We start from the raw sequence: 15,570 nt of genomic DNA, 5'->3' as shown, positions 1-15,570 counted from the left end.
TATAGTTTCCACGCCATGAAGGCACACCATGAGCTGTATGGTACACGAAGCTGTGACCCAGCAGGCCGTTTTGTTCACTCTAGGCAGCTGCAGGCATGAAAGTCATGGGTAGTAAGTAATAAACAGCCCCAGATGAGAAACATCGTTATAAGTCCGAAAATGGGGATCCTCCATGGCCACTCAGTCCCACTGAAGGGATCAAAGGAAGACACAGGCATGACAGCGTGTCTCCCGTGGCAGTGCTGGACAGCTTCGAGCGGCTCTGAGATGCAGCCAGGCCCCAGGCAAACCTCCATGGCCCTGCCTGAGCCTCCTGTGGCTGCTGCAGTCCCTGCAAGGCAAAGATCAAGCGATTTAATTACTGGATGCAGATGAGTAACTGGAAGAAAAATGGAATGAGTTTTGCTTGCCTGAAGACTGACGTACAAAAACAACCCAGCAAACAAACAAAAGGCATAAACCAAAATCCTTATTCACTTATTCCGTACTCCAGCTCTGACTCAGAGTGATGCAGCCAAAAACAAAACCCCATTATAACTGGGGGCAGCAAACAACCTGCTTGGTTTTACAAAATAGCTTTTACAGTTCTTGGGGTGGTCGGGGGAGGAAGGTATAGCAAGTCTGCAATTTGGGGGACTCAAAAAAAAGTTGTGTTATACTGAAACTGGCAGAGAGTTTCTCTGTCTCTGGAACCAGCCCTCTCCAAGTAAAGGGATTCCCTGTTACCCAGCCTCACAGAAAAGTATTTGCAGCCAAACAATAGCAGCTGTTAACTTCAAAGCCTCACTTAAACACTAACATTATTAAGGCACAGCAATCCAAGGAGCAAACACTCCACTTGAGTCAAAGCACTTCAAAATAACATTGCCTCTGTGCTCTTCCTTCCCTTTTTTTCCTCCCAGATGGCCCTTTGTTTGCCTGCTCCTCACAGCAAGACCTTCCTGCCACAGGACCTTCCTTTCAGGAGATTAGGGCTGTCTCTGCCCCCTCCCTCTCTCCTCCTTCACTTTCCCAATCTCCCTGACCACCCCGAGGAAGAGCTGGCACCCAACTTTGCTGCTGGCTTTTATATAGTGCTGCAAATTAAAACAAAAAAATGTTCTCTAAAAAAAGCACTCCGTGGGGAGCACAGGCCTTTAAATACTCTGAGCTTCTTGGTAATCCCACCTACAGCAGGTAACATGGCTCTGCCTTCCCTGGTTTACAGAGGAGGCCGGTAGTGGTGGTGGAGAGCAAGGCCAATTCCAGAACCCTGCAAGCATTGCTTCCCATTTTACTGCCAATGCAATCACATGAAGATTAATTAGAGGTCACTTTAGGAGGCCAGCTTCTGAGTTTCACTGCTCCGTTAATATTTATGTGCATTTATAAGCACTCAGAGCTCAGACAAGGCTGGAGCATGCTCCTAGCAGGAACGGCCGCATGCTGAGGGCTGTCCACTGCAAAATGGGTGATGCACTCAGAGCCAACATCTCCCAAGTCATAAGCCAACCTCGATGACCAACCTGCTGCTTCCTGTCCACACCATGAACATGTTGCAACTGAGTGTTTATACTTATGAAGCAGGTCTCAGAGAAGAGGCCAATGGCACTAAACACAAGAGTTACAAGATGAATACACACAAAGACAGAGCTCCTGTTTGAAGGCATGCTGCTGTCATCATTAGTAAACACTCACTGTCATGTGCCTGCAGCTGCACACAGGTATTTAGTTTCTCAGCAAGCCATAGATGTGCTTCTGAAAGGAAACACCCAGTGCTCAGAGAAGCCACCCTATGTGGTGACAGCAGGACTCAAAGATGGGTATTCCATGACTCAAAGCAGGTATAAACCCCACTTCAGTGCAGCAGTCACGTGTCTTGGACTACACACTTTGCCATAATGTGAGTACATCAACAACCATCAAACAAAATTCTTGTCTGAAAAACATCAGGACAACTTCCTCATACTTGATGTTAATTATACTGAACTTCACAGCAGCTTTTGTTAAGAGTCTAGGCTACTGGTTTCTTCATCTGCAGCAATACACAACCCACAGGGCACTGCGGACACCCATCTGTATGACCCCTTGCACACTCGCTCTGTACCTTTCAGGGAAACCCAGTAGTGCTTCCATTTCCTGCGTGTGGCTGACTCCACTTTCTTGTTCTTTTTGTGCACCAGGAAGTTTTTCACTGCCAGGGCACCAGCTTTGCGCACCGTGCCCTGGGCAGCCGTCAAGAGAATGTCAGACTGCCCTGGGGAGCTGAGGGTGCCGCTGCTCTGCTCATCACTGAGGGCAGAGCCAGCCTCCTCCAGGTTCTCACTGTTGGTGGTGCTCATCTCCAGCTCCCGGCGGAAGTTCTCATACACCCCCTGCCGAAGCCCATCGCCTGTTGAGCTGCTCCCACTGTCGCTGCCGATGAAAGCCCGACTGGCCGTCGGGGAGTAACTTGAGTTGGTAGCATTGGAGCGTCTAGAAAGAAGGTCAGTGTCGGTGGCTGCTCCCTCGATCCCACTGTCGGTGAACTCGCTCCCCTCGCCTGCGTTGACATCCTAGTTGCAAGAGAGATACAGCATAAGATGAAGAGCCTGGACAAGCCTGTCCTTCTGGAGATAATGTCAGAACACAAAACACACAAATGGCACCATGTTTCTCCACACACACATTTTGTCTGACACTGGAAATCCTTCATCTCTTTTTGTTCAGAAGACAAACAACTGGAATTAAAGGTGGGGTAGGCAGAACTTCCATCACAATCCAGCAAATACCAGTCATACAGGCACAATTTCAGGTGGTGCTTCTACAGCCGTACCATTTTGGAATATAAGACACAGCATCATCTGTTTACATTAAGTTAACAGTGCTAAAGGTTTTGCAAAAGGAGAACATATGGGAGCAAAAACTGGCAGTGTCAAGAAAAACAGCAATCAACCTACGCATTTTGAAAGGAAAACATTGATATTGTATGTCACACCTCCAGCTGAAGATGAATCTTAGATATTCCAAAGATTACAATTTGAAAATTATATAACTAAAAAGGTACCCCTTTTTTTTTACGCTAAGAAGTTAATATGTTTGAGATTATTTCTGATTTGTGTCATTTCAACTTCACAAACCCTAGCCATTTGCCACGTGATATCCCCTGGCAAATCCCACGGTGATAGACTGTGAAAATACCACAACAGAAGACCTTTCCTGGTCCCAAACAACTTGCAGTTGAAGGATCTGAAGAGCCAAGAATATGGCCAGCTTGAATAAGACAGGAAACAACACAACTGAATTCAGGTTTTGAAGGCATACTGGCTCAGCCTATCCCCTGCAACAATGCTGGTGCTCACAGGAGGCTAACCTCTACCGTCCCAGCTCCCAGAGGCATCTGTGGCAGTTTTTGAAGGAGGACAAATAAAGGCCAAGCCCTGTAAGTGGAGACATTATATCTTACATTAGATACTCAGGAGAAGAGGGAGCCAAGGAAGAAGATGCAAAGTGGTGAGAAACATGGCCAAAACAACAGGAATTTCAGCCTCCGCCTCTCCTGCAAGAGCAGCTGGTGCTCAATTTACAAGTTATTTTTAAAGAAAAAGAAGTCTCTGAGAAGAGGTGGCAGAATGCAGTGTTTATTTTGAGAGAAAACAAGCTTCTAGGTGTTGGTTCAAGCACCAGTTTTCTCTGCATTCAAGAGCAGCTCTGCATAAACCAAGAAACCCTCCACCGAGCTCTGTTTGAAACCTTCATCCTGTAGAACACCAGCTGGTGAGGAAACCTTAGGGGGAGGGGAGGGGTGTTGCTGAATTGGACTAACTTTGAAGGCATTTATTTGCAATGGATGGGCCTGTTCTTTATAAACACTACCTCTCGGGGGGGACTTGAAGTCCAGCTGGAAGAATAAGTGCTTCCTTCCCTGCTCAATGAGCCCAGTTATCCTAGTCAGTCCAGTTAATGCAACAAATTGTGATAGACAAGCTGTTCTGGACTGGCCAATATTCCTCTACTCCCACTGCATGTGAATGAGCCGAGAAGGGCTTCCAGTAAGTGTAGTTATCTATCCACATAGAGCAGTCTTCACAACCACATGATTTTTCCTGCTGTTCCAATAGACGTGTATTTTGGAAACCAATTTTCTTCCCATTTCTTGCAGCACTGCAAAGGAGTGATATCTGGAGAGTAACTGGTGCTGCTCAGAAACCTGTGTTTACAAAACACTGCTGCAAACGAGTTTTTGTGCTCCATCAGGAAAAGCTGGATGGTGCACCTTCTGATGACAGCGCTCCATCTGAGACCTTGTGCGCCAGGGAGCCAGGGCTGGCATGGCCGATTGATACTCACACACCCGAGGCACTGCCTCTCTGCCAACACTGCTACATCGGCCTAAAACTGGAACACCAAAGAAATGAATCAGGTCCCCCATGTTCCCTGGGATAATTATTCCCATAAAAAAATCAGGGTTTGCATTTGCCTTCTGGGCCCTTCTTCTTCTGCAACTTTTTTGAAGGGAAAAAGTATGGCACTCATATGGCATAAATGAACCTGCATTCTTGCAATGAACACCGCATAATGGTGGCAACAAAAATTATTTGAGCTTTTGAGCTTTTTATTTTAGGTTAATTATTTAATAAACATTCAATCTGTCTTGTAATTATTTTGTTAATGCTATACAAAAATACAGAGCATATTTCAAATTTTTAGCTAACATAACTTTTAGGAAGCATGTCTCATGCTTTAACCAGAATTAGTCTGTTTAAAAAAATAAAGAGCTACTAAAGCAGACCACCAACTTGAGGGATATAGGAGTCGTAATTTGCCAGGCAGTGGATGCATAAAACTTCTTTGGTGCTTTTCAGCAGATGGAATGTTTTTTCAAAAAGAGAAGTGCAGTCAGAGATGTTCAAGCACAGCACTGCAGTGCAGGCTCTCCTGGTCCCTCATGCCCAGTGATACACAGCATTAATTGCCTCAGTTTCCCCATCTATACATGAGGATTATAGTCCGTAACTGACACACAGGCATAACACTTAACTGTTCATTAAAATATGCAAGGATGGAAAGCTCAGACTGTTACACACGCTCTTGAGCTTAAATTGTAACACTTTCTGCAAACATCTGTATAATCTTTACCAGTGCCAACAATAGACTGGATGGGTCAAAAGATCTTTTCAGCATATTGCTGCAGCCCTGCTCTGTTCCCTCTGCTCTTAGACTCTCTTTTCCTGTCTTAAATATCTCGTATCAAAGACTTTAAGCAACCAATTCAAGCCCTCTAGTAGGAGGAGGGTCTGAGCATACAGAGGTCAGAGTGGTTCAAAACCTACAGCCTGCTAATATTGTTCATGCTCATGAATTATGAAATGTAGCATTGAGTGAGCTTAGCACTTTCGGAAGCCTGCTGTACGAGAAGATTGGTTTCAGGGTTAGTAGGGTTAAGAGCATTCATTGCACAGGTCTCTGACTTCTGAGTTCCTGCTGCAATGTCAGCTCGTTCTCATCAGAGGGTATGGAAAGATCTGACAAAGCAGCCAGCATCTGCTCTGGCTGTCCTGCAGTGCTATAACCCACATACTGAAGTGCATTCAATGAAGAGTTCAGCAGAAAGTAGAGAGGTTTGGTATTGTGCTTCTACAGAAATGTGCCAATGCTGAAGGGTAGCAGTCCCAAGCCAAGCAACCAACCATATCAGGATTTGATGAACACACCACCGGGGGCACAGAACTACTGCAAATTTTCAAATGAGGATGCTAAAAACCTGGCATCCCAGCTCACACTGTGAGCAGCATGGCTCTCCGCTGATGAGATCAATGTGGATACATGGCCCCCTAGCTTTGGTGTCCAGCTTCAAAGTACCTACTAACATGGCCACCACAGGCTACTACCCAGAAGCAAAACAAACATTGCATAACTTTGATGAATACTATTTAAGAATTACTCATGTTTCCTGCTTAGCTTCTCAAAGAGTCCCATGGGCAACAGCAACTGCCTTTCTCCTTCAAGGAAGACTTATTACCATTCCAGGTTGGGATGCACTGCAAAGGCTTCCTAACAACACAGGCACTTCAGTCCTCAGCAGAAGGAGTTCCCAGGTGAAGACTCTTGAGGGCAAGAGAGAACTACAGACATGGTTCAGCCTTCACTACCAATCCCTCTGACTCCTACCCAGTGTCCCTGCAGCTCTCCATCATGATGCTGATGGCATGTGCCAGGCACATCCTGGGAGCTAGGGAGACAGCTGAAGACTGCAGAGTGCAGCCTGGGACATTATACACGCATTACGACAAATCACCAGCACATTACTCTGGACTTGTAATTGCTGTCACAAAGGGGCTCTGGTTTATTTTATGGGTCAAAACCTCCCAACGTTTCATTCAGCAATGCGTACAATTCAGAATACCACACGTGATACTTTGCACTTCACCCAAGATCTTGCGTTTTGTATTTTCAGGCTGGCAAACAGCTGTATCCACACAGAGGAATATTTTTGCCCAGAGAAACCATCCCAGGAACCAAATGCAAGACTGGAACTAAAATCTGTGCTGCCCCACTTAACCTTTCCACTGGTGTTTACCTAGCTTCGGGCCTGAGAGGCCAAAGAGGGCAAAGCAAGAGGGAGGTGGAAATCATTAAATTGGTCACACTAAGTAGAAAGCATGCAGCAAAGAAAGGAAAGCATATTTTGTCATGACAGAGAGATGGGGGAAGTCATGGGAATAGTAGTTCTTAGCATTTTGCAAAGAGAGCAGGTCTTGGAAAACAACAAACTGAACTAAGAAGGGGTTTTGTTGCTTCGATTTAAGATTACTCTATGGAAAGCAGGATGTATAAAGACCGCTGGCTGAAGAAGGAAACTAAACAGGGTGTAGAGACTGCTGCACAATGTGCTTTGATGGGAAAGCGGTAAGTAGTAGCAGAGCTTTCACCAGGATCTGGGACCCCTGCCACTGCTGAAGATGCCAGAGAAGCAGAATCATTTCTTATACTGGCAGTGCTACTGTATCAGTTGTAAATGCGCAGGGTTTATGAAAGGAGGTTCAGCAGAGAGTAATGGAGGGAAAGAGGAGGGAAAGGTTGAATGCCTGACAACAGAGAGATACAACACAATGAGAAACCAGAGATGGGCTGAATAGTGCCGTTGTTACCAAAAAGAATGCACTGAGGCCCAGCAAGCAGGCCACGTGCCAGGACAGCTACAACAGCCCTAATAGCATTCAAGTGTAATGAAGCGGAATTATCACAGCCCCATCAAATTCAGAGAACAATTTAACTGATTAACCAATTGGGTAAAATATTAGTGAAAGTATTTGCAACCCACTTAAATATATGTTTTGTCCTCACATGAACACTGGGTTTCATGCAAAGCAAGACAGTGTGAAGAAAACTGTAATGCAAGCTACATCAAACTAATGTACTCAGCGCTGTAGCTTTTACATTCTCATGTGACGCTCATATCTCTATATGTCTACTACAGCCATTTGTAAACATTCTTTTGTTAAAAAATTCTTGCGAAATTCAGAAGATATACAGAAAAAAAAAAAACCAAACCAAACCACTTCTGTTTTAGAAAAGAAATTATATCTTCAGCTAGCCAAAACGAAGAAAAAATGTTCCAAGTGTCTTTGTTCCCCTGTTGAACACATTTGATATTGGCCTCTGTTAGCAAGAGACCACTGGATGGGACAAACCTTTCCCAACAATCTGGCTCATGACTGGAGACATTCAGATCACTTGCAATAATGATGCACTTGCCAAACATCCCACCAACCTGTAGCCCTGCTACAGACACTATTAAAATGCCTTGATGAATCACTTTCTTCTGCCTGACCAACATCAGTGATTCATGAGAACTTTAGGCATGTGGGACCTATTTAGTAGAAAAACTCTCACTTCCCTAATATTAACACTTCCTTATGTAGTTAATACTTCTTACTAATTTAACCATTAGATTAAAAGTACTCTTTAGTAAATGTGTTGAGTTTTTTTTTTTCTTGGAAGGGGCTCCTTCCAAGAGGATGCATATCCTGTGTTCCCTGTCCTGTTTAGCCACAGAGCAATAAGGTGTCCACATTCAGCAACAGCCTGAAATTGTGCATAACTTGTCTGGCTGCTAGTTAGGCAAGCACTACAGAATACATTTAAAATAGATGGGTAAGCAGCCTGATAGTTTGCATGCTTTTATGTGCCTGCTGTCCCTTTGAAGCTCCTCTGCAGAAAAAGATTGGCCTGATAAGTGTTTTTCCTCTCTTTTCAGTCCTGAATCTACCATCATTTGATGGTCAAGGTAGCCTGATAAGGCACAACTTGCTCCAAAGCAAAATAAAATCCTTTTTCCAGAATAGCTTGAACACCCAGTAATGGATGCATTAGAAGATTTCTCTGTCTTGAAAAGACTCGAAACATTCCAAGAAGCAAAGATTGCATAAATTGCAAGTGAAACATGAGTGGGAGAAATGGCTTTAAAGCTGCAGTGGAGAAACACAAAAGCAACTCCACAGCTCATTCTGTCTGGGAGGAATACAGTTTTGAAGATTGCTACTAAGGTACTGAATCATGTCCAAATGCCTCTAGAGTTAGAGGGATTATAATAATGACATGAAGGAGATCCGTCACTGCACCAATGAACAAAGCCCCTCAACCAGATGCTGGGAGCTGATATGAAAGAAGGTTCTGAAGATACATACAGACCCATGTACAACAGGGCAGTACTGTATGAGAACAAGCCAGGATGCACCAGACTGACAGCAGGCTTTGCAGAACTAAACTGACAGCCACAAACCAGCACAGGCCAACTGCAATTTTCTGCTGGATTGGTTGGGTGCTGTTTAAAACTCCTAGGAGGACTCTCAAGCTGAGTGAGGTACAGTTAGAAGCCAACTGCAATTTGTATGTGGACACTAGACTGAGATGCTGGGTTTGTTACCTTTGGGAATTCAAAAAGATCGGATATTGATATGAATGAGCAGCTTTGGTTCCTACTTCTTTGCACTCACCACACACAACAATTCTTCTGTTGATGTCTGGAAGCATCAAAATTAAACAAAACAAAACTTATATGTATTATTAAAGCTGCTCAGAGTGGTTTAATAAGCAAGCAGGTTTTGGCCATGGTCCTCTGAAATCAAATTTACTCCAACAAAAACGGTACTAGCCCAGACCTCTAGATATTTCTCCTAGCAGGAAACTGCACACTTACTGTGAAAGGATAAATCACAGCCACATGTTTCTGGGCAATGATGCCTGAGAAAGTCTTAAAGTGTGGATTTCAATGGTTTTTGGTTCCAAGATTCCTCTATGAACTTCTTTTGGTGAATGCTGCACAGTGTAATTTGGCACCTTGGACAGACAGACAAGATACTAGGTGCCAGGTACCCAGAAGATACTCAAATATGGGAAGAAGATGTGCATCCACTTTGCTCCTGCAGGACGGGCAGGTAGAAAACACCAATGTAGCAAGCACCCATCAACCCCATTTCCTTTGCAGGCAACTCTGATAATGTATGGCTGTTACCTTAGTATTACACTTGGCTCCTTCACGTTAAGCAATCATCTAAGCTTAGAGCTGTAATACAGGGGTTGGAAACATTTTTGGTTCACTGACTCCCTGGACATTTTCCAGCTAATACGTGGGTCCCTCCAGAAGGATCTTCTCTGCAGATGTTGTAGATTCTTCCCCAAGGGGCCTGGTTTTCTTACAGGACTTAGATGACTTAAGGGCAAATTATGAACCCACAGGGCCTCCTGCAGCAGTCAGGAAAGTACAACCCTGGAGGACTTGTCAGCTGTGAGACAGAAAATGTTGAAAACTAAACTGTCCCCCATACAGCTGCAGGAAAATATATGGTACAGCTTTAACCTTCTCTCCAAGGTCCTGGACACAGTTAGTTCTTCACTGACTCAGGACAGCTGCAGCATCAGTCTGTGATCTGTTCACATTTAGAAAGTTCAGTTTGCATCCCTAAGAACTGAAGTATTGGGCAAAGGGAAGAGGATGTTTTTATTTTGCTTTCTAATAACATGACAGAAATCCAAGCCTGCAAGAGAATGCACAAAGGACAACAGGGCCTTTAGCTGGAAACAGCACGAAATGCTACCATGGGACCTGAGCACAGAGGCTCTTTGCTGGCTTTAGCACTGACTTTTAAGGAGTGCTAAAGTATATAATACCATGAATTAGAATCAACCTGTAATCCAGTAACACTTCTTGGACTGTGGTCCCTGCACACAGCTTCCAACACCTGCACACATTTGGGGTAGGCGCCTGCTTTGCATTCCTAGCAGTGGGAAGAAGTCTCAGTTCCTGAGTGCTACAGTGTTTAATCCCTCTGTTCCCAAATGATATGCTGAGGACCCCCCAAAACTTACCTGCTTTCAACCCAATGGACCACCCAGATGAAGAAAATTTCTAGATGGATTAAACTAACCATAAAGTAATGCAAGCAGCCTAACTGCGCTGGGGTTAAACAAATGGCAATATGCCTAACCAAAATCCTCGAAGTAAAATACAGGGTTAGGTTACTTTTTGTTCTCTCAGTGCCAAGAAGAGGCAGTTCTTCTTGAGAAATGCAATAGAGGGGGTAGAAGTGAGGAAGGGCGAAAGCTGCTAGAAGAGCAGCTTGAAATTAAAACATATCATGTGGGAGGTGTTCACCTGAATGATCACCTAATTTAAGGAAGCAGGGAAATGTCTGCCATCTGGAAAGATGACTAGTCACAGGATCACATGCTGAAGCTCTGAAAAGAAACATTTCAATGGAGCACTTCATGAAAAGGATCACTACTGCAAATTAGATCCATCTAAGTAAGCACAGCCCAGCAAACATGCAGCTGAGGCAACCTGCCTGTGATTTTTAAGTGAAATGTACCTGGAACTAAAAACGTGAAGTCTACATGGCTTTACAGACAATACAATTATTGCCAGTGATACAAGCACTTCAGATGTATAAATGACAAAGTCCTACTGTTTAAAAAAACATGCCTGAATAGAGATACATCAGATATCAGGACTGCTGGTTTGCTTTCCATTGGCTTCAGACCAAGAGCAAAGGAAGAAAAACAAGATCTTCGAAAGAGTATGAAAACATCTGCCAGCAAAGACCAAAATACTTTTTCTTACATGCTCCTCATTTCCCTGACAATACTAGGGCAGAGCTGTGTGCTCTGAAGGGAGCGACTGCTATTTGCTTTCAAATACCCTGAATAGGCAATACCTGATCTAATCTCAAACATCTGGGAAGGGCAGCCTGTTTGACAGAGCAAGGAAGACCTCTGAGTTCGGGCATGAAACCCCCTATTCAAGCTTTCCTCCAGGCTCATGCTGAATCTGCTTCCAGTTAGCCAGGCTATAAAAAACTCATTTGGTCTGGCCATCAAATGGGTCTCATTCAGACCTACTGAGAGTAGCCAGCAGGACCAAAGATGTGGATTGACATATGCAAGCTTGGGCTGCCACCAAAATGAGTGGCTACTCCTTCCCCCTAAGCCCATTTCCACCCCTCCTTTAACTTGGTGCCCTGTGTCTAGCAGCTGAAAACAGAAGTGTTTGGTTTTAATAGGATAGTTTGCCTGCAAGCTCAACAAAGTGACCGGCTGACCAGTACTCTTTGGGATTCAGCCCCTTGAGTCACATGAGCCAAACCATCCAACTTAAGGATCTCCAGCTATTGGATTCAGAGTGTAGCTCAGGCTACACCCGAGACTTGAGAAGAACCTCAATTTGAAAGGCACAACGGGACTACGTGAACAGGGGCTCAAATCAGTGGGATGTACACTGCAGCTGAAAAGCAAGAACATCTTACTTTCAGGCACTTACTAAACTATGTGTCACTAATTATAACTTAATGGCACATGCCTTTGTCTTTATTTCTTTCCTCAATTCCATCTGGAGTCAGATAACTAAGATTAAAGGTCTGGGTCAAACTACGAATCATACTTAGACTGAAAATAGACATGTTTTCCAGACTACAGACTGAGATGTACAGAATTACTTTAATAGGAGCAGAGCTTCAGCTGCTGAAGGTACTCTGCCTGGAAAAGTGATAACTGAGGAGGACTATAGGAACAGGCTGCAAGGTCACAAGTGTTGTACTGGGAGTGAACAGGATGCAGTGGAAGCCAGAAGCAGAAAATTATTTCAGAAAAGAGAATTCATGGGGGACAGGTCAACCCAGCAGTCCTGGATTCATTCCTTGCGCAGGAAGACTCACATCACTGATCATCTGGGATCAGGAAGAACCCCCCAAAGGAAAATTTACCCTGTATTCTCCCACTTTCTTTCTTTCTTTTTCTGACCTCTCGATATTTGGGAAACAAAGTATTAGGCCAGATGGTGCTTTCATGTGACTGCCTCAGTGTGGTCCTTTTACACTTGAGGTTATGTCCTCTATGCCACAAAACTATTCATGAAAAAGTTTTACACAACTTCAAAACAAGCATCAGCAATCTGGAGTTTAGCCATCCTACAGAGCATAATGAAACACTATAATCTGTTATAAAATTCCCTGAGATGGTAAAAAAATAGTATCTACTGGAAAGACATTCTAATTTTAGACTGGTTTCTCTGTATATCCTCATCTAATTCCCACTAAAAAAAAAAAAAAAACAACCTTTGTTTCATCTCCTGCATATTCTGCAATTTTTTTTTCATATAGGATTTTCTTTTTAAGGTTTGAGATCCCAAATTCCTTCAAGCTACCTAGAGAGGCCTAAAAATAGTAATAAAGTTGACAATCGGACAAAAGGGGATTTCACATGCCAAGGACAGAGTCTGTGGCTGGCACTGACTGAGGTGCAGTTTCCAAGTCAATCAGGCAGGAAGTTTGTTCACTCTCCCCCTGCTCAGTTCTACAACAAACACTGGACTGGACACAGGAGAAACCTTTGCTTTCCCTGCAAAGTTGAGGGACATCTTCTAGCAGCTCCTTTTCAAAAGTTATATAAAAAAGCTGGACTGCATCATTGCAGCACTAACGCTGGAATTAAGCTTTCCAGATGAAATCACAAATTGGACTATAAAGCTCTGAGAGGAACAAAACACTCATAGGTGAGTGGCTGACCAAGCAGAAATGCTTTGGCCACCATGTCTCCTTGGATTTTAATGTACACAGGAGTCACATCATGTTCTAAATACTGCTTGTAAACACCATCGCTCCCATAGAAAGCTTCAAACATACTAGGAACTACTCCTAATGTCTTCCCTCACAGAGCAAATAACCAGTACTGGAAGCTCATGAAGGTCTCTGGCTTTGATGTCCACTGCCATTACCACCTCAACTATCACAAAAAACAGAGAGGAGGAATGGAACCTGCTGAGCCGGAGCCAGCATCAGGTAAGGCTGGCTTATGCCAATCTGCAGCAGACACCCATGAACAGACACACTGCCAACACCACAGCCAGGCACGCAGGTTTTGCTGTGTGACAGGAACATCTTCTCTACATGCAGAATGTCTTCACGCAACTGCCCTAGTAGCAGGATTAACAATGTCAAAAGAGGTTCATGCCCTAAGTGAGACTGCATCCCCCCGTCTGGTGATCTAAAGAAAACAGAAGTCGGAAATTATACACAGAGGGGGAACATGGAGTAAGGAGATGCTAAGATGGGCTTGGAAGTGGCACAAAAATGTATCACAAGGTTTCCATTCCCTAATTCCGCTCCTCATATTTCACTTAGGGCTCATAACAGCAGGGGAGCATGTGGTTACATTTGTCTCTGAACATCCACCAGGAAGAGGAGGAGGAGGAGGAAGGAGTATCCCGCAGGCAGATGTTTAGCTGCAAGCAGGACACAACAGAGCTGTTTCACAGAGTCTGGATCCCAACAAGCAGGTTGTAGGATCCTGGGGACCTCACAACCCACAGCCAGAACAAGCTGTATCAAACCGGAGCTTGTCTCCCTTTAAGCAAAAATGGGTGAAAATGTCATCCAATTAAGCTTTTTCCACCTACATCATGTCAGCTCCAAAAGCCAAACATGATCCCAGCAGAGCTCTCCGGGAAGTCTCGCTTCAGCAGAGCAAAACCCTTAATGTTAAAACATTACAAAAACCAGAACTGCTGCGTGGGTGCCCCAAGCCCACCCTGTGAATATTAACAGTTTGTGCATATTGAATATAATTGTCTCTCCAGCATTAAAAAGCTCTCCCTCTCAATTAGTGGAAAGTGACTCCCACAGTTCAATTTAAGGTTTAAATTTGGAAGGGAGAGATTTGGGGTTTGGGTTTTTTTTTCATTTTCTTTTCTTTTATGTACTTGTAAAGAGCCCATGGATAAAGCATTACAACAAAACATGTACAGCTCCATTCAAGGGTGCTTTTTTTTCCAGGAGCAGGGGTCAGCACATCATGACAATTACAGCTACTGGCAACTTTTAGCCCACATAGAAAATATGACGTACATGCATGTAGTTGAACATGCATGTAACAGTGGCTGGACTCAGGAATGAAACACAAGAGCACAGACCCATTGCTGTGGTCTCACACTTAACCTACTCTCATTGTCTTCTGCTTTCAGGGACCTCTATAGGAACTAGACTAGTCAAAACATACCTACAAGTGACCATCAGGACCTTCAAGCACTACTAGCACCAGGGTAAGTTGGACTAAAACCCATGTTAATATCCCAGCTATGACTTCCCAAAACCTGAGAAAAAAAACTCACTAATAAATACAAACCTGAATTCTTGTGAGGATGGGCAATGATGATCTGGGCAGAAATCTCACTCCTGTCTGTTAGGCTCAAGTAGGTGACTTTGAACAAGGGACCTACATCTTCACCGTTAAATAATACAGGGTCACTGGCCTGGAGGCCAAGAGGGAAGACTATGTCCAAGGCCACATTACATGTGGCCCTGGGTCACCTTTGTGCAGTGCCCCTATGGCCCTAAGACATAACTTATTTTGAGAGACTGGGAGGGGGGAGGCAGCTCAAAAGGCTGGAAAAAAACATGACAGTTTTGCATCAGTCCACTAAATTGTTTTTATAACATCAATGTTTTACAGCATGAGGACGCATATGGCAGGCTCTGGGTCAATGCTCAAGGCAATCATCAAGAGTGTGAAGCCCCTTGAGAAAGTGTTGAAAGACTGGGAACGGCAGAGGAAAACAAAATTCCCCAAACTGCGCCCAAGTACTGTCTGGCACAGACCAATGCAATGCCAAAGAGCACGTTAACATTAAAGCAGCAAGGCCATCAGCTCTACATCTCAGCTTCCACCATCTCAAACAGAATAACAATCACGCTCTACTTCACACCAGGAGTGTCAAGTAAAGATTAGCAAAGTGCTGAGACATCGTCAGACTGGGGACCTAGTACAGAGCAGGTTGGCAGCTTCCCTCCTCTTGCCCCATCCAAAGCATCTAATCAGGTTCACCAATGAACCAGTCCTTTTATTTTGTGTGCAAATTTGGTCTTCCTTTTTGCTCTATTAAACATATAATGATTGTCATTTCCCTAAGCTTGCTAAAGGTAGGCTTGGGCTAACAACACTTCATTGCTGACACATATCCCGTATGCTGCTAGGATTAAAGACTTGGAAGGAATTTCAACCTTTCCAAAGCTTTAATTTTGTTGAATTTATGTGCTAATAAACACTGCTGAGACTCCTTAC

General features: G+C 44.1%; 1 protein-coding gene across 8 annotated transcripts in view; it reads right to left on the bottom strand.

Moving 5' to 3' along the window:
• TIAM1 (TIAM Rac1 associated GEF 1) overlaps positions 1–15,570 on the bottom strand; it is a 154,868-nt gene that overhangs the window by 65,659 nt on the left and 73,639 nt on the right. For all 8 annotated transcript variants that reach the window (XM_031051470.2, XM_031051469.2, XM_031051466.2 and 5 more), the window contains one exon: positions 2,087–2,534. In XM_031051470.2, coding sequence (XP_030907330.2) covers positions 2,087–2,534 — 448 coding nt within the window. The remainder of the gene's footprint in view (positions 1–2,086; positions 2,535–15,570) is intronic.

The sequence above is a fragment of the Melopsittacus undulatus genome, chromosome 2, assembly GCF_012275295.1.
Source record: "Melopsittacus undulatus isolate bMelUnd1 chromosome 2, bMelUnd1.mat.Z, whole genome shotgun sequence".
Classification (NCBI taxonomy): domain Eukaryota; kingdom Metazoa; phylum Chordata; class Aves; order Psittaciformes; family Psittaculidae; genus Melopsittacus; species Melopsittacus undulatus.
This window is presented reverse-complemented; position numbering and strand designations above follow the sequence as displayed.